Source organism: Macadamia integrifolia, chromosome 1 (genome assembly GCF_013358625.1).
Source record: "Macadamia integrifolia cultivar HAES 741 chromosome 1, SCU_Mint_v3, whole genome shotgun sequence".
Classification (NCBI taxonomy): Eukaryota; Viridiplantae; Streptophyta; class Magnoliopsida; order Proteales; family Proteaceae; genus Macadamia; species Macadamia integrifolia.
Window position 1 is genome coordinate 7,970,525 of NC_056557.1, and position 19,640 is coordinate 7,990,164.

General features: G+C 37.0%; 1 protein-coding gene and 1 non-coding gene across 2 annotated transcripts; both read right to left on the minus strand.

Moving 5' to 3' along the window:
* Window positions 1-6,123: 6,123 nt before the first annotated feature.
* On the minus strand, window positions 6,124-6,195 carry TRNAM-CAU. Its single transcript has one exon. It is a non-coding gene; the product is annotated as a tRNA-Met (tRNA).
* Window positions 6,196-7,715: 1,520 nt separating this feature from the next.
* On the minus strand, window positions 7,716-14,148 carry LOC122074253 (39S ribosomal protein L41-A, mitochondrial-like). Its single transcript, XM_042639099.1, has 4 exons — window positions 14,082-14,148; window positions 13,815-13,981; window positions 12,450-12,514; window positions 7,716-8,289 (listed from the first exon to the last, which is right to left on the minus strand). Exons 2-4 carry the CDS (start codon window positions 13,957-13,959, stop codon window positions 8,218-8,220), a joined length of 282 nt encoding a protein of 93 aa, XP_042495033.1. The 5' UTR covers window positions 13,960-13,981; window positions 14,082-14,148; the 3' UTR covers window positions 7,716-8,217.
* Between the last annotated feature and the right edge of the window lie 5,492 nt (window positions 14,149-19,640).

A 19,640-nucleotide genomic window follows, 5' to 3' on the forward strand; every position in this document is an offset into this window, starting at 1 on the left:
CTATAATCTACCCCTCCGAAAAAAAAAAAAACCATACATTAGGATAGGGTTGTGCATAAAAGTCGATAAGGTTGTGCATAAAAGTCCTCTATGGTGATGCAGTGAGCGACAATGATGATCCAACAGTTGGGGTGTATATCAGCGCCTTCCCAGCCGTTGGATCCTCATTGTCAAGGATTGTCTGAAGTTCAGATCATCACAATATGTGGAGAGTATTACCAACACATGTCCCTCAAAAAACTATTCTACTCCCCTCCTCCAAGTCAATCCCAGCATACATTGACTCATACAAATGCCCCAGTCTGCTCATCAATAGGCTTAATATGCTTGCGCAAATTCTCTTCCCATCTATCCTAGTTAATGTTGTAGGTAAGGGTGTCAAAATATAACCGAAACCTACCGATTATAATCTAATCGAACCGCACCATAGGAATACGATCCGATTTTAGTTTTATAAGCCATAATCCCAGTTTGGTTTGGTTTGGTTTAGAACCTGAAAGCCGATGGTTAATGGGCACCTAGCATTAAAATGTTTTGAATATTGATGGGTCTCTAACAAAAAAGGGGGAAAAAAAAAAGGAAAGTACTAATAACTAACCGAGAGGGGAGTTTCACTTTCACACCTCTTGATTTCCTGATTTTTGGGATCATAGTTAATTAGTTATCATATGCGTAATCCTTTACATAGAAAATATGTCCTTAGAAAAAAAATAGTATATCATCTTGACTCTTTAGGAAGTTTAGTGTATATAGGATTCCGACTAGCTGTAGAATTCACATTCACACGTTCTAATTGAAAATTTATTTAAGCCAACTGAATTTTGGTGGCTTTGGTACCCATTTTTTTTTCTCTTTCCCAAAAGAGAGAGAAAAAAACTTGGTTCAAAAGAGAGTCATTTTGAAGTTATAATCAGATAGGAAGATATATCCTAACATTTATTGTACCAATTTTGAAGTTCCTATCAGATTAACCATGTATTGTTGTCTAACAATTGAGAAGATAATCAAAAATAGGTTAGTGCAACCGTTGCCAATCACCAAACCCACCAAAATGGGTTAATGGTGCTCAACTTTGCTTCATTTATATCTTCTTCACCGTCCATTACAAATTGAATGTGCAAACCGTTTTTTAAAACGACACTATTAACCATATGTAAATCGATTCCGAACCGAATAACAAAAACCAATTAGAAACCGCTAAAATCAAAACTGGATGAAAACGATTCTGATTTCACCTTATTCTTATCTGGTGCAGTTTTGTTTTACCTTATTAAAAATGTAAACCAAACTAGAACCAGACTAAATAATCAAAACCACACCGTTTGGCACCCTTAGTTGTAGGTCTCCCTACATGTAGATGCCTCTGGAATTCCCAGATCTCCTCTACTATGACCTGAGAGCATCGAGCCACTTAGCTTCTCATGTGTTCCAAGGATCTTGAGCTAGTTTACCCCCGGGATAATTTTGTTGTACAACTTGCATCGCACCTTCTTGTCTCCCACTTGCCTAGATTATTAAAGGTATATAGAGATCTTGACACGTTTAAGGAGATAAAGATTGCTACCTAAGCACCTTACAAGCTATTAATTTTGGATTTCTTTTTTGTTTCTTTAGCCAGATTATTAATTTTTATAATAGTGATGCATGTTTTAGAGAAAATGTAGCTATTGAGGTTAAACGTGAGTTATGTAATCTACTTGGGGTTAAACTGAGGACAAGTGATGCTATTCCTCAAGAGAAATATTTGTGGGAAGTTAGATTCTATGAATGCCAAATTTTGGAATGGGGGTTGTGGGTATCAAAGATGAATAAGTTAAGTGGTTTGGAAAAAGGTTTGATATCCAAAACGAATGGGTGGATTGGGGTTGACAGATACATTTTTACTCACAATTTGACCTTATTAATTGAGTTTGTATGTCAATTGTTCTTATCAAAATACGTTATCCTTGAGACAACACTGGAACGGTCGAGCGAACGATAAGCCTGAGTGCGATGGGCAATGATACGGACCCAGACCAGCGGTTCGGACCCAAACGATAGCACAAGGGAAGTGTGCGGATATTCCATCATGTGGCAAACTAAGCGATAGTAAAACTAAGGTCATTACCGAGTGGCAGGCCTAAAGACTCCACCACCCGAGTAGTAAGAAATGTGCAACCGTCGCTTGGCTATAGATTCAAAAAACTTGACAGGTCAGACATTCAAACCTAGATCACTTGGTGCAGGAGTTCTAAGGGTTTCCATATCCAGACACGTTTTGGTGAGCCACGTGTGATTCGAGAGCAAGAAGCTGGCGCACCCAACCTTGGAAAGGATTCTCAAAGAAATGTTGGATCTTCCCAAATAGAAGGGGTATCTCGCTCTGATCCTCTTAGATTGAGTCAAATACGAAAAAAAATCACATAATGGGAATGTCTCTCATATTTGCTTAACCCTACTTTCTTGTAAAAGGAAAATGAACTTGGTCTTGGAATAGGGTTGCAAGGGTATTTCCCTTAAGAAAATGTTGCCTTCCTGCCATCGGGGGACCAGAGTGCAAGCAATTGCATTTGACGTGAATAGGATTTATTTTATTTTTTTGGTACGAGGAAAAACAACAATTACACATCTATTAAGAGTTCATAAAAGTGTCATCTATCCTTGATTCCTTTTTTTTCCTATCATAGCCTTAATAGGAAATATGCCTGACCATACTAACCTTATTATCGTTACTTTTTACACAAAAAATTGGATTAAATAAGAAACTGTCCAGCTCAACTCTAAGGCTCCGTTTGGTATCGTTCTAAACAAAGTTTTTGGAGTTTTTTCGTTCTATTGGAACGAAAAAATGGAATCTTCTATTTGGTGCACTTAAGGTCTGTTTCTGTTTTTTTTGGAACAAAAACTGAAAAAACTAGATTGGATGGAACTCCATTTTGGAGTTCCGTCTTCCCAGTTTCGTTCCATTTTATAAAAAAAATATATATATATCGTTCCCGATAAAAATCTGAAATTTTGAAACACCATTTTTTCTTTTAAAAACTGCATTTTGACACAGAAACTGAAATTTTCGTTTTTGACACGAAACGGCGTTTCTGGAACAGAAACGATACCAAACGGGCTCTAAGGCTGCGTTTGATAACGTTTATGTTCCAAAAAAGATGTTTCGTGTCAAAAACGCAGTTTTTAAACGAAAAAAGGGTGTTTGGTGAATCTATTTCTAAAATGGTTTCAAAATGCAGGTTTTCTCCCCTCTCTATGCTCGAAATTGTGAAAAATGAAGAGTTAGGGCGGAAGACAAGTTTATCGGGAATGAGTTTCCTGAAATCCCCCAAATAGTTCATAGATATATTTTTTTATTTGGAATGAAACTGGGAAGACGGAACAGTTATTTGTCGTTCCATCAATTCCAGTTTCTACTGTTCTTTTTTCACTTTTTGTTCCAAAAAAAGGGAAACTCGTCTATGATGCACCAAATGATTTATTCCGTTTTTTCGTTCCAATAAAATGAAAAAACTCCAGAAACCTTTCAATAGAACATTACGAAACGCAACCTAAGAGGATAGTGACCCAAGGCCACTTCAAAAAATTGTTAGGGTTCATTAAAGATTCTAAAGCCTTCATGTCACACCAAATCCTGTGCACCTCCCATCCATTCTTGATTGATTCTTCAATCCCAATCAAAATTCCCTATGCTGCTGCTTCAATACCCTCTTCTGTCACTACATAGTTAGGAAGTAGAAATAAGCCTCTGTTTGTGAAAATAGGGCGATTTCCCAACCTGATATTTGAAGCGACATGTTGGAAATAGAAGTTATAATCAACACATTGTCAGAAAAATATGGCATTTGATATATGGAATCAAATCTGGATGCCGTATCCGTTACCTATATCTAGAAGCAGTAACCATGCCACCAATCATCTTTTTCCCCTAAAAGAGTGTTTCATGAACTTAATTGGTGGATCAAGTCCACTTAAGAGGGCATCTGGAAGTGCCATAGAACTATTATCTTTCCTGAAGTTACCCTTCATGTGCAAGCATTTGTCTTTTTTATTTTCATAAATACGCCTCTTCACTCTTTAAGTGACACTAAGTGGGACAGATGTTGACATGTGTACGTTTGTGTTAACGATATAAATTTCAAATCAAAACTGTTTACTAAAATCGAATTGAATCGCTTACACTGAAACCATGAAATCATTTATTACATGGTTCGATTTTGGTTTTAAATTTGAAACTGTGATCTGGGATTGGTTTTACAGTTTAAACCGTTGATAAACTGTTTAAATAACCGTTAAACTGATTAACATATATGTAGTAAGTTTAAGTCATTCAATTTTAAGTTTACATACATTACTTTAATAAAAACAAATTTACATTTATATTAAACAACTATTAAAAGAAAGGATATAACAATAAACAATTCAATTCAATGTTACAATTTACATCCATTTCACTAAAAGTTTTAAAGATAAAGAAGTTATCTGGATAAAAAATTAGAAGCACAAGAAAACCGTTTAAACCAAAACATTTCGTTTATAAATGGTTTCGGGTTTAATATATGAAACCGTTTATTAAATAATTTGATTTTGGTTTTACATAAAAAATCTGGCCCCCAAATCAAATGAATCAAATTGAACCGTCCACACCAAGAACCGATTAACACCTTTAGTTTGTGTAGGGATCTCAACTTAATTGTCTTCCTTTTTATTTTTTGGAGCACTTTTTCTTTTAATCTTTCACGAGGCACTCCAGTTTTTTAGGGGTGTCAGTTTTAGGCTGACAAAATAGGCCCGATAGAGCCTGATTAGCTTGAATTGAACCGGCCCAATTAATAAATGTTTCAAGCTTAAACTCAACATGTTTATAAATAAGTAGTACATGATACAAGGGGTAAGTCCGACGAGCAACCAATTGGCTCAACCCGTATATAAAAACTCTGACCTAACGCGTTTAACCTAAACGTTTATATGTATATTCTTAAAATTTTTTGGATAGAATAAGATATATATATATATATATATATATTTATCAATTATTAAATATACAATTTTTTTTTAAATATGTTAAAATTTCTTAAATAAAAGACAATTAAAGACCGTTTAAGACCTGTTTAAAGCTTTATTAGTGAATTAGCCCATTTAAGGCCCTATATATTATAGCTCATATTATAGCTCGATTAATTCGATTAAGAAAAACCGGATTAAAACACCAAACCCAAGACAAGACCAACTCATTCCTTAAATAGTCAGGTCACAATGCACGGATATAGGCTCACCAAGCCTGCCCCAACCCAAGCGAGACTAGCCGATCGATTGACAATCTATGCATTATGTTTGTTAAATGTTTTTGAGAAAGTACTCCTTACCATAAGGAGTACAGTTTTAGTGCAATTTTTATTCTTACGAGACCTTTGAAAATGCATGAGAAAGCAACGATAAAGATTTTTTTTTTTTTTTTCTACCAAAAAGAAAATGTTATCTGTTGAATTTTTACCCCATGTGTTGGGGCCACGAGCCACTCCCGGACAGAAATTTTTTCCCAAGTCGTTTAATTTAGAAGGCCAAAAAAGTGCACAAGCCAAGAAACACTAAAAGTATTAAGAAAACTTCCTCTTTATTATCAGGAAGATATTCTGCTAATTCACTGACAACACAATCTTACGAAGATGGTTACCAAGAGGGATTGCAGAAAAGGACAAACATACACACAAACAGCTGGACTAGCAGCCATAAGAGCAGACGTTGTGCCCAGAGAGAGAGAGAGAGAGAGAAGGCAAAGCAGCAACGTCAACAAGACTAGCAGCCATAAGAGCAGGCGTTGTGCCCAGAGCGAACAGTACCATTACTATCACAAACACCACCTTCAAACCCATCTTTCTCTCTCTCTTCACAGCTTACACACAAACGAACTCAGCTTGAGTACAAACCCATTGGTATTGCGCAATTTAAAACCGGACTAGGCCATCGACCATTACCTGAGTTGCAGCCAAGTAGCTAAATACCCTTCTAATTCTTAGATGGGTGTGTGAAGACAGGTGGTGCTGAAAAAGGAGCCTAATTTACTTCAAGTTCCTAGCTAGTTACTCGATCAAGTAAAGAAGATGAAAAACTCAGAAAAAAATAGATTGGAAGCCCCTCTGATATCAGAGCCAGGTTTCGATCCTGGGACCTGTGGGTTATGGGCCCACCACGCTTCCGCTGCGCCACTCTGATTTGTTAATAATAATTTACCTAAAATTTTATTAGAACTCTTAGGACCCATTTGATTTTGTGTAAAAACATTTTTTTTTTCTAAGTAAAAATTTTTGAAATTGCAAAAATGTATTTGATTTTTCTATTTCTCGAAACATTTCAACATTATAGTCGAGTTTAAGACATGAGTGAAGGCACAATGTTGTAAGTATGCAATTTACGAATGAATGCATGACGTTAGAGTTACAGGTATGCTTCATGGAGATGAGCTTCAAAAGGATGAAGGCAATTCAAAATTGTGAGCTTCGCACAATGAGGTTGGAATAGTTGCATTTAGATAGCAAGAAGTTTCAATAATTGGTTGGGGTTGGGGTAGGTCGAGTGTAGTATTGGGGTTTTCACAAATTTTGTCTCTCCCACTTGTTTCTAGAAACAGAAAAACAAGTCTGACTTGTTTCTCCATGCATAAATATTAATTTCTATTTCTAAAAACAAGTGAAACGAAACAAAAAAATCAAATGGTTTTTGGGGTGTTTTTCCGTTTCTGAACACTGAAAAACGGAAAAACACATTTTGGAAACAAAATTAAACAGGCCCTTATTATTAAAGAAAAGCTGCATAAAACCTTGCTCGTTGCTGGCGAGAGGGTTTCACTATTTCAGTGTCTAGAGAGAGGGAGAGATAGAAATAGATAGGATATGAATACCCCCTTAATGAATACAATTTGTTCTTAATCCATCTAAGTTTTTTCTTCATTCTCTAAAATTCGTCTAAATTTTAAGAACTCTCAAAATCATTAAGTGATTATCTAATCAAACCAAATAATTATTAATTCGAATTCGAATATGAATGCAGATACGCATATAGATAAGAATCAAATTCAGATTTTCTACTACCTATTAACATCCCTAACTAATGCTGGGTACCGTGCTTTCATGGCTCCCCGTGAAGACCCTCTTGAGCTTTCTAGTGGGTAAGTAAATGATGATGTCAGAAACTAAGTACAAGACCAAACCCCTTTTTCCTCTTTCACTTATCACATCAGACTTCTCAAAAGAAACAGAAAGATTTGATCCCGGCCATGGTCGTTTTCTTATCTTTCTGACATTAGATTTGTAACTAAGTTAGATTTGAGTGAAAAAAAGAGCAATTCAGTGCACTAAGTTAGGTTTGAATGAAAAAGGAGCAATCCAGTGCACGAGACTTAGATTTGACCGAAAAAAGAACAACCCAGTGCACAAGACTTCCGACTATTACAAGGTCTATGAGAGGCAAGTGTACGCAACCTTACCCCTTCGTAGAAGAAACTGTTTCCAATGGTACAACTTAATCATTGTAAGACTTTGAGTCATCACACAAACATATGATTTGATTTGTTCACTTCTCTTTTCTCCACCGCTCTTAGAATTGGATTTGAGTACCAGGAAAAGAGCAAAACCTTTTCATTAGATTAAAGAGATTGTTTTTCAATTAAATTCTAAACTTATTGGTACTTAGATATTGGTACATTGATACGAACCAAGAGAATATGATCATCAAAGTACAGATAACCATTATCCTTTTACTGGAGACGTTAATGTCAGACTCAAAAAATTAATAACTGTATAACAAGCAAGTTTAGTACTTGATTCTCCCTGTTTGAAGTAATCTGCTTTGAATCAGTAATCAATTCTGTTGGGCAGATTCATAGCTAGTTGCAGCTATGGCTTTTGGACCATCCAGAAACAAGGACCCCAAGTCCTACACCCAGGACATAGTAGTGGAGATTGCCATCTCAAACTAATGGAAATCACCTTGAATTTGAGGCTGCAATCTGATGTTTTGATTCTTGGCTCTCTTACCACTGGTGGCATGACTAAGGTTTATAGAATCAAGAAAAAGAAAACATAATTAATTGTTCAAGGTTTAAAAAGGGGGGAAATGTTTCAAAACTAAAAATTTCACATGACTCTTCAAAATTCCATCCACATAGCAAGTTTTGGGATGAGCACCAGCAGCTAAAACATCTATAGAAGGGATTGAATTCCCATTTGCTTCTTTTGCTTATTTAGCTGATGTGTCAGTGTTATCTGCAATATTTACTTCTCTGGGGCACTGAGATACATATGGCTTGAGCTGCATTCAAAGAGTGGGTACAATGGATCAGTACATGTGAAAAAACATATGAACTTCATATTTTAAAACAAGTGCAGCAATCAACACTAATAGATGCAAAAATAAGAAAACAGGCTTCTCTGATGAGGAATTTCAGACCCTCAATGTACTGTTCGTTACAGGAGCACAAGTACTATTATGCAGCAAACCTCTTAGGTAATCGGAAGACAACAGCTCAAGACATGAGGCCACTCTTCAGCTTGATCTTGGACAAAGTTTGCAGATATGAGACATTTTTCTGGTTCATTGCAGCCACTATATATTGTTCTGTTCACTGCATTGCTATTGAAGCCACATTGACATACCTTCAGTTCAAAAGTCCACTCAATAGGTTGACTAACTATTGGGTCATCTATATTGAACACAAGTTGGGCATGGTAGCAATCAAAGAAATGGAATTCCATTCACCTAGTTCAAGTCAGAATTGTAATAAAGATGCAAATGACGTTAGCCAGAGAAGAGGTTGAACCCACATCCTAGGCGGACAGTGTTTGGCAAGTGGAACAGGTTAGCAATGCAAGCCACAACAATGCCAGTTATTTCGTCTCAATTACTAAAAGAAAGCAAAGAATTCCTTGGCCAAATTAGGGAACCTGAAGCAGAAGCAGAAGCAGGAGCAGGACCAAAATAGCAATCAGGACGGTTCCAAACATGGATGATCAGAATTCAGAAAACCTACAGACAGAACTTCAGTGTTTAAAATCATCAATGACACAGGGGAAGAACTAATCAACAGTTACGAGGTAGCTAAAGTAAATGATGTGTGCTGTTACTAAGGACCAAGCCGTAAGCAACTTCGGATCCATTTCTCCCATATTAAGCCCTACAAACTTACATACAAGAGGCCATACAATATACAGCCATGAAATTATTTAGGAAACCCCATTCTAATCACAGAAACATCATTACAATACAGACCTGGACTTGTTGAATTAATTTGGAGCATTAAGAACAGATAAGGAAGGAGCATTTTCCAACCTTACAATACACATCCAATACCAAAAAATACCCACAAGCAAGGCAGCTGATAAGTCATCAAAAAGTTTGTCTAAATAATGGAATGGTAAGCATTGCCCATTTGAAGTGTCCCAAATGATATGAGTGCACGTCACACACCCCACTGCCAAATGGATCTAGGATTAAAAAATGAGACTACTAAACTTCAAACTTAAATCTCTCTATCAAATGAAAATTTCTATAGAAGTTAGGAAACACAAGAATATTTATGGAAGGTTGAATTGTAGGGCTAGAAAAGACATTGCTGCTAAACAGTTCAAGAGGAAAAGAAAGGCCTGTAACTGATCCAACTGCTACAGTAAGCATCAGAATTGTTTTTTGAACTTGGGGAAAGGACGAGATGGATCACTTGATTTGTTTGCATGCTCTGTACTTTTGGATCATCAGAAGAGCATAGAAATTGGAACAAAGCCACCAATAAAGAAACAAAATCAACCAAATCAAACCATGAAGGAGAAAAAAATTGGGCATGTTCCAATACACCTGAAGGTCTGAGTTGGATTTCGATGGAACATAGCCATTTCTATTACTCCAACAAGCAGCAATGAGTCCATGCTCATCTCACAGCGTTCGGAGAAGCATTCATTCGATAAGACAAGAATAATTATTAAAGGATAACACTTGGACTTGTTCATTAATGAGCACAGTCCTTTATTTATAATAATATTCACAGCATCACCTAGTCTATAGCCAAGCTTTGTAGCAAGACCTTCTCATATTAACAGTGTTTGAACTGCATCATCTGACCATGAAGTTCTTTGTATAATGAACTATTTTTACTATTTATTTTCCTTAATTACATTAATGAAATTTGTTGTGGCCCTTGACTAGGGGAAATATAAATGAAAATAAACAAATATAGAACTAAACTGAAAGGAACTTGCTTCAGAAACCATTCAGTACAATTGGCCACAAAGCGAAGCCAACCATCTTTTCATTTTATACAGGGTGAAAGAAAAAATGATTATCTACTATTTAATATGAAACTCCTTGAAATGGTGCTATCCTTTTGAATCTCTTTCCTTACTTGTTTCTGCTAGATTATAATAGTTTCCTCAAAGATAGGTCAATCAACAATCATCACCCTTCCAGACACAAATCAAAACTGTCTTGCAACCCTTATTATGTAATCTCGAGTGCTGCAATTACTTTTCACCAAGACAGAGACCCATTCAGTTCTGCCTTTCACAATAGAATCAAGTGGGTCTTAAAACAGGATTAAACATCAGTTTTTCAACCAATAAACAAAACTTGATGCAGGTCTGGTAGACGAACCCGCTGTTACAGAGAAGATCAGACAGCAGAATGGACTTGTTTCAGTACCTGCGGCAGTCTAACAGAGAAGGAGAAGAACAGGTATAGCAATGTGGAAGAGAAGAAAGAAGGGGATTTTCGGATTGATGGAGAAGAAGGATAGCGGGTTGATCTACTCGAGGAGGAAAAAAGAGAGAAACATTGGAAGGGGAAAGAGAGAGGGGAGAGAGTGAAGCTTCAAGGAAAAAAAAAATCTCTATTCCATCATCAAATCATGGGTTGTAGCCCTTAATACTTTTATTCATAAAAGCAATGGAATAGAATTACAACCTCCATTTTTTAAAGGGTATTTCTATCTTAAACTCTACTACAAGGAATAACAAAAAATAAAAGAATAGAACTCCTAAACCCCGCAGCCTTGGGGGAAAAAAAAAAAAAAAAAAACCTATTGAAATTAAATTCTGACAATCAAGATATGAAAAGGATAGGATAAGCGTCCCAACAAGTTGGAACTCAATTACTACAAGTAACAAGATAAGATAAAGAAGGAAAAAACAAATAAACTAACTAAAACAATGTCCCATGACAGGAGACTGTTGCTGGTTCAAATCTGAACCATAGGCTCAATTTTGAACTAGAAAATTGACCCAAAACTAGAACCGTGATCATGCCCCTGCATTGAAACCTCACCAACATCATATCCAAGCAAATCCAAGAAGGTAACTCAATATATTTAAGTACATTGCGATAGGTGCAGAAACCTACATGAGAAGCAATGGAGAATAATATGGATCTCCAATGTCATTCCAAAACTCAACTTTGGTCCAATCAAACTTCTCCTCTGCTTTTGCTTGGTCCTTCGTTCGAGAACCTCTACCCTGGTGGTCCTGTGGCATAAGTTGGTTTGATTTAAAGGTCATATTCCCCGCCATAGTTTCACTCTATGGCGTTGCCTGTCCAATTGTCTCCCTACCCAATCCTTCCTCATTCACTGCCATATCCCTACCAACCCCTCCTGCTGCCTCTATCCCCTGGGTACTGAGGATATCCCCTACCTCTTCTTCTCTTGCCCCTTCTCCTCCCTTGTCTGGAAATCTGTCCTTTCCAAGTGCTGGCCGACTAGGAGATCCATTCTCCCTTTTGACAAGGCCACAGACTCAGAGATATCCACTTTCCTAAAAACCAGAGAAGCGACGAAAGGCTACTTCAATGACGGAAACACTTGGAAACTCGAGATCTTTTGAAACCACTCAATGTGAGGCAGCTTGTAAAAGCTGTTGACGGTTGGGAGGGTGAACGACTCAGCGATTGAAGGAAACTTCTCAATTTGCCCCCGGTAGCTGATATTAGGTTATGGAACTGGATAACCATGACCTTTTTTGATACTTCCATCTGTGACACCGTTGGTAAATTGGCTATTTGTGTAACCATTAACCATCTCTGGATGGAGCGTAACATTCGTAGATGGACCCCCAAATCTCGCTATCCGGGTAAGATTTGGAAAGCTATCTACTTCGATGTTACTTCCAAAGCCCAATCCCTCTCCATGCTTGTCCTGTCCCTAATTCCCTTAGAAACACCCACTTCATTGCTTCTTGGAACCTGCCGGTCGATCTTATCCCCACTACTTGATGGCTTGATGGCTTTCTTCTCCCCCCCCCCCTCTTTTTTTTTGTCCCCTTGGATTGCGATGTTTTGTCTTTGTTCTATTGTTGATTTCCCCTGGGTTGGCTTTTCCTTGTTGGCTTAAGCCTTCCCTCCCCCCTTGTATATTCTTCTCCTCATGGTAATAAATTATTTATTCATAAAAAAAAAAAAAAAAAAAAATCTATTGATATGAACATGAATACCTTGAAGTCAGTCAAATCAGGGACCACATAGTTCGGCAATTTCTCACTCACCACAACATAGCCACCTGCAATGAATTGCATCACATAATAAACAATCAATAGTATTATTAACAGTTTTGAAAGGTAATAATCTTTGCTACAGTTTAACCACAGTTTTTTTTGGCTTTCTGGCTCAAATTGTCATACAATATATGAGTATCCACTGATTACGATCATCAGTAGATTTAAATCTAATAAGAAGCTGCCATTGAAGTTTTTCCTCGAAGTTCACTACACAATGCGGGTGCATCCCTTCAAGAATCTCATCTTGGATGGTTATACTTCCGAACCTTAGTTCATGATCTATGAGAGAATTGGTTTTGGTTGTCCATACTTGAACCCAGATCTTCCATTAGAGGGTTATTGCTAAGATGACATGTTCAATAGGAGAGACCATGCAAGTTTTCACGTATCTGTTTGAACCCAGAAACATGGGGTCAATAACCTTGAGTCCTTAAATGCATTAACATTAGCGAAGTGGTGACAAGGAAGCTTGACCGTTTCCAAGTTAGTAGCTCTCCCTTAGGCTGTCACAATTGTGCATTTTTTTTGCAGCAAAATAGAGTGGAAAGAGCAGCTTCTATTCCCATTTACATCAGCAGAGGACACCTCTTGCAAGAAATCCCATGATTTTTTAATAATTTTAACAGGTTAGTTCCACGTTTCTGGTACAGTTGATCCTTCTGCCCCCCCCCCCCACACACCCCCCCAAAAAAGGGGGTGGGGTGGGGGGGAGATCATCGATCCTCATGCACTGAAGTTTATTTTAATTTCTTTAGATGTATAAGCACACATTTGAAGTCATGAACTAATATTCCGAATTTCTTTCAATTTTATTTGAACTTATTTTTCTTTATATGATTCAGCATTTTGGATATTAACTCATTTTTCTAATCAATATTTTATCGGGTACCTGTGTCACGCTTTCTTTCTTTTGAGTAGTCCTACTCTCTCAGATTCTATGTTCCTTTTCACTAACAGTTAAATGAGATGAAATACACATTCTCAGGATTCCTCCTACATGAAATTATTTTCATTCAATCCTTCAACCAGTGAAATTGGATATTAGAATGGATTTCACAAGCGGGTTTTGCACATCTAGGCATCAATGATTATGGTTCTTTCTAGCCAATAAACTTCAGTTAAAGATCATAGTTCAGCTCAACAAAGCATAAAGAGACATTTTTACAGGCTAATAAGATATTTCTATGTTCCTGGAAACAGAGGAAGAAAATCCAAAAGGGTAGATAGGTAAGGGAGAATCAGCAAGTAAAGAACGAAAATAAAAAGCAGAGGAAAGTAAGTGTGAAAGAAAAAATGAAAAACCTTTGCGGGTATGGAAACCAGTAGATTTGCAGTTCTTTCCCTTGTAGTAATCTCGAGGGGCTCGTTTCGAAGATAGAATGTCAAGGGATGAAGTTCGCTTTCTTCGCATTGCCCTTCCCAACCCTAAGAGCAGTCCCAGTGGCATTTTATTCCCTCTTTATTCAATCCTGTCAAATCAAATGTATGAATGCCCAATCTGAAAACAGGATAAAAGAAAAGTTGCAACAGAATTGATTAAGCAATAGTTATTGTTAGTAGCCATCAAACCTGTTCGTTGTTGGAGAGAGTTTTCCGTCTGGAGTCTGGGAAGGGAGAGAGACTGTTTGGCAACAGCCTTAAAAAAAAAAAAAGTTCAAAGTCAAAATATATTCTTTTTTTTTCTGTTCTTAAAAATTACCTTCTGTAAGTTAATAATGTATTTGGTGAAAAAACAAACACTCCACTTGGAAGAGAGAGAAGATTGGGGATTGGGGATTGGGGATTGGGGATTGGGGGTTGGGGGTTGGGGGAATACCCCTATTTGCACAATCTTCGTCAAACCCTGCAGAGCGATGTAGCCATGGTGGAATGTATATTCTATTTACTTTACTGAATCACATGAAATTTGGCCCAATTTCGGATGGATTTAGATCCTCTCTAGTGCCACTAGAGGCCTAGTGCGCATTCAATGATTGGAAGGATCTAGGGGTATGTGCTTGTGTGTTGGGCTATGTGCCTGAGTCTTTCCATACATTGAATGCATGCTGAGCCTCCAATGGCACTAGAGAGAATCCGATTTTCGATCGGATATGTATTGTATGAATGGAATAGAATTTTTATTCAAATTCGAATTTGCGACATATACAAATGAAAATAAATTGATAAAACATTCCAATAAGCAAAATTATGTCGCTTAAACTTATGTTATGGAGTGAACATTAGTTCCTTTCTCAGCATCCATTTTGCAAACAATTTTGTACAACATAAGACTATGTCAATCTCTATCCTTATCCATTGTGCTACCTCTTCTTTTGGGCAAATAAGGGGCGGGTGTGGTGATGGGGGAGGGAGTTGAGGTTGTAGGGAGAAGGAGGAAGGGAGAGGTGCCCAACACTTATTCAAGTTCGACATAGTCCTGCCAACCTGTATGTCAAGTGTGGGTTGTGTAAGAGCAAGAGAGGATTGGGTGCAATGGAATTGTAGGGATTGGAGCCGGTGGGTTTGCAACCAATAGGGTAGGCTTGCTGGGAAGGGAAGGGAAGGGAAGGGAAGGGAAGGGAAGGGGGGACCGTTGAATTCCGGAACAGAGTGGGGAGGTTTGTAGGGCACTGGAGGGGATGGGTTGGGGAAAAGATGAGATGAGAGAAAAAAAAATGAGAGTGTTGGTATTTGTTTTTAAACAAAAAACACAAGCTTCAATCTTTTTTCTCAATTTTCATCTAACATAGTTTTTTCTTTTGTTGGTGTTGCCCAACACAGAAATGGTTCTTTATAGAAAAAAAAAAAATCATGAATACATTAAAAAAAAATGTTGCCCCACAAACCATTTGTAATTCAAACTTCAATGTTTTTTTCTTTCGTAAATTACACCAAGATATTAATGTTTAAAAAATTTATGCCTCAGGTGAAATAAAATAAATGGGAAAACGATTTATGGAGATCAATGAGTATGCAACAACGAATATAGAGTCAGATCTTAGGCGTACCTGAATCCATGGCTGAAGAATGACAACTCCTCAATGTCTTCTCGTATGCTCCTTGTATAATAAGGATCAATGTTGATCTGGTCTACTGTCTTTCCCTTTTGTTTTAGGTCATTAGCCTCACTTAATGGGTTAGTGATAACTGTATATAAGGGTGAGGGTAGGGACCAACTCTGTAAAGAAATTAGGGTTTTCTTCCTATTAAGGAAACAATATCTTAGGTCCACATATAGTAATATATATATATATATATATATTCATTCCATTAAGGTGTGCTAATAGAATCCAATACCTTCATGGAGATCACTTACCATTGTTGGATTCTTTCTGCTTACTCCATCTGTAGTCAACACCACTAAATTGATTTTGAAAATAAATCTTGAACTATGCTAACCCACTTGATTGGAAATCTTACATAAGGTACCTCAGGTTTGAAATATTATATTTGAGATATTTCACATTTCATAAATTAGTCTAGGGTACCTCACGTTCATAAATGTTATGTTAGATTTCCATATTCTACTAAAAAAAAATTGTTTCCCTTCGTTTTTCATATTTTCAATTTTACATAGATTTATGGTCAAATAAAAAAAAAATCTAATTAATAAAGAAGTAAATGTTACTAAAGTATAGAAAATTTAGGCATAAGAAAAAGTATGCCATGGGATAGAATTGAGCATATGTATAAAATATTATCACATTATTAATTTAAACTATTAGTTTTAAGGGTAAGGGAAAGCTAATCATTGGCATAGGTAAACACCAGGGCTTGCGGCCAATGAGAGGGCTAGCACAAGCATCTTTAGTATAGGGGTAGTGTGGTCTTTATGCACCTTTATTTCTAGGTGGGTACTGCTAGCGGGTAGTATTCTTTCTTCGTAATTTTAAATACTAATATATATTTGAAGAGCCAAACAAAAATTGGGAAAAAAATTAGGTATGCCACCTGTATACAGTAAGACCCATTGTGTGTGTCTCTCTCTTTTCTTTTGTGAAATGACCTATTATCATTCCTATATGATACTCAATCATGTTCTCCCATTGGTGTTGTCCGCTAACTTACCGTACATCAATAACATACCTGTTCCTTTCCCTAAAAATTATATGGCCAAATGACAGTATATGCAAATAAAAAAAATATAATAATAATAATAAAAAATAAAAGAAGAAGAAGAAGAAGAAGGAAGAAAATCAACTCTTCGAATAATATTGAATTTGATAAAGAAGTATGAAGTATGGACTGAATGATGGATTAGAGAAAGAGTTTATGCTTTTGGGAAGGTATTGTAGATTTGTAGATGGGGTTATGATTGTGCATCAATTCATTGCCTTTGGAAATCATATTGTAGTGGTGTCGAGTAGATGGCGGTACTTGGAATCTTATGACTTACGATTGATGGAGTCCATGGATCGCTCCAACCGTTGGAATTGCTATCACACTTCTATTTTTTTCTTTTTTTCTTAATGAAAATGAAATTACTATCACCGACACTTAGTAAATACTTGGTTGAAATTGTCTATAGTGAATGGTGAGATGTAATCAACATTCAATGATTGGAAGGGTTCCACTATGCACCTCAGTCGTTGGATGCTCATTACATCTCACCGCTTTCACCGTAAACAATTTTGACGTCATTTTTTATATCAACAAAGTTTACATTATTAACTCTGTTATGGTGCTCAACCAACTCTACTATCTGTAGAAGGTAGAGTATACTATATTATTAGTGTCAATTAGGGGTGTCAATCAGTTGAGCCGGGCTAGTCTCAGTCGAGCGTAGTCGGGCTTGACCATTTGAAAGCCTTGCACCGTGAACATCTATTTAAGTAAATGGGCCTAGCTTTGGGGGGCATAGTATGGCTTATAATCGGGCTAGTCGGTGTCAGACTTTAATCGGGCTTTCTTATACGGGCCTTAAATAGGTCTTAACCTGGCTACGGACCTATGCAAGTCTAAACAGATTCTAAACGGGTTTTAAACTTACCTACCCTAAAATTATTTTCTTAAATGGGTTGAAGCCCCAAAATATGTGACACAAATCTTTAATAAAGAAGAAGTATCGATATGAAATTATGATTGTTCTTTCAAAAAAAGAAGAGATTATGACCATTACAGCTTACAAAACAAAGGTTAATTAAATCAAATACTACTATAAACCAAAGGGTAAGAAAGTTTAATTAGTTTCTTACTAGTAATGGCAAAATAAGAATTTTATGTAGTATTAAAAGGGTCGGACTAGGTCGAGCTATAACAAATCGGTTCAAGCTGAGCATATAAACATGTTGATTCGATCGGGTGCCAGACGAGCTAGCTACCTACACCATGAACACCTATTTAATAAAGGTGTCGAATTTTATATTTATTAATCCAATCGATCTAGATCAGACCATAAATATGTTAGGCTCAATCAAACCTATCGGTGCGGGCTCAAAATTGATACCCCTAATGACAATAGTTTTTCATAGGGCCATTGAAATTTGAAAGCAGGTAGGGGAATACAATGAAGCTGTTACTCTGATTGTTTCCCTTTTCTCTCTCTTATTTCCGTACTCAATTAGTCAGTTTTGGCAGCAATCTCTCTCTCACTTTCTCGTGACCCCTAGGTTCTCCCTCCCCCTCCCGGCAACACCCCTAAGCCAACCTTGCTCCTCTCCCAATCACCCACCTACCCATTCGTCTTCCTTCCCCTTCCTCATCCTCATCCTCATCCTCCTCCCCCAGCTTGTTCAAAGATTTTTATTTTTTTAATCAGATGATGGTGACACGCATCCATCATGTTTTCTCATGTTAGCCACATGTCCATCATGTTGAAATAATGAAATTTTTTAATAGAATCAACTGGATCGGCTGGATCGATACCAATAACCTCATCAACCTGACACCAACCGGATTAGCCAAACCCTATTCCAATTCTTGAAACATTGCCTGGTCATAATCCTACTATTAACATAAGGAAAATATGTTTTATTAAGAATCCCTTCCATTCTTAATTTTACTTTATCAAATTTAAATGACTCAGGTCAGGTCAGTCCCCTTCTTTACATTGGGTTTCATTTTGGGGAACGTTTGGAATGTTGGTAACAGTATCCTGTTGTAGCCCAATGGGCATCCAACCGAGACCAATGGACATTGTTAACAGACCATTAGCCAACTATTTATTGCCAAGCTACACTGCTTAAGTCTATTTAACCCGATTGTAATTTGTTTATGGTTCGTTTGTAGCCCAAATAGGTAATTAGCTCATTTAAAGCCTGATTATGAACCCGACTATGGATCCATAACAAATCGACTGAATAAAAATGTATCTATGCATTACGAGGGCTCATTACCTATTACCTAAATAATCAATAGCACTATGAGACCTTAAATTGATGTGAACTGATTGCGCCCATTGAACCCCCCCTACTGTGTGATAATAGGATATCTTTTTCTCCATTTTTTTAGGATCGATGAATCAAACGATTTTTCTGTTCCAATTTCTGCCACTTCTTCTCCCTTTTTTTTTTTTTTTTTTCAATTAAATCATAAAAGTGATGATCCTCTCCTATTAATAGTCAAGAAGTAGAGCAATGGCATTGTGTGTGTATATATATATATATATATATACATATATTTAAAAGGAAAGTGGATCAGTGGAAATGAATGAAAGCATCTAGGGGCGAAACAGGGTTGGGTTTTCAACCCTCAGTCACCTTACTTGGGTCGAAGCCTGCCTCAACCCTGACTCAGGGCTAGAGATTTCTAACCCTAATGCACCCTAAGGGCCAGGTCGGACTAACCCTGATTGGCCTTGATCATATCTCTCTCCCTCTCTATGCCGAGTTCTTCTTTATGTGTATTACTCGGCTGAAATCTCAAAAATGGAGCAACAAAAACATGCACATGGTTATAATAAGGAGAGTAATAAATATCTATTTCTATTATTAATGTTTTCTTACTGTTATATTATATTGTGTAACGACTGAGGGTTGCTTATGTGGAAAAGATCATCTCCAATGATGCGACATTCAGTGTCGTGAGGACATGGGCATGTATGCCACATGTCCTCCTAACCATTGGATGCTTTGCTTATGTCTATATAACTATCTATATATCATATAATTCAAAATAGGATCAGGTTGGGCCGGATTGGGCTCAACCCTA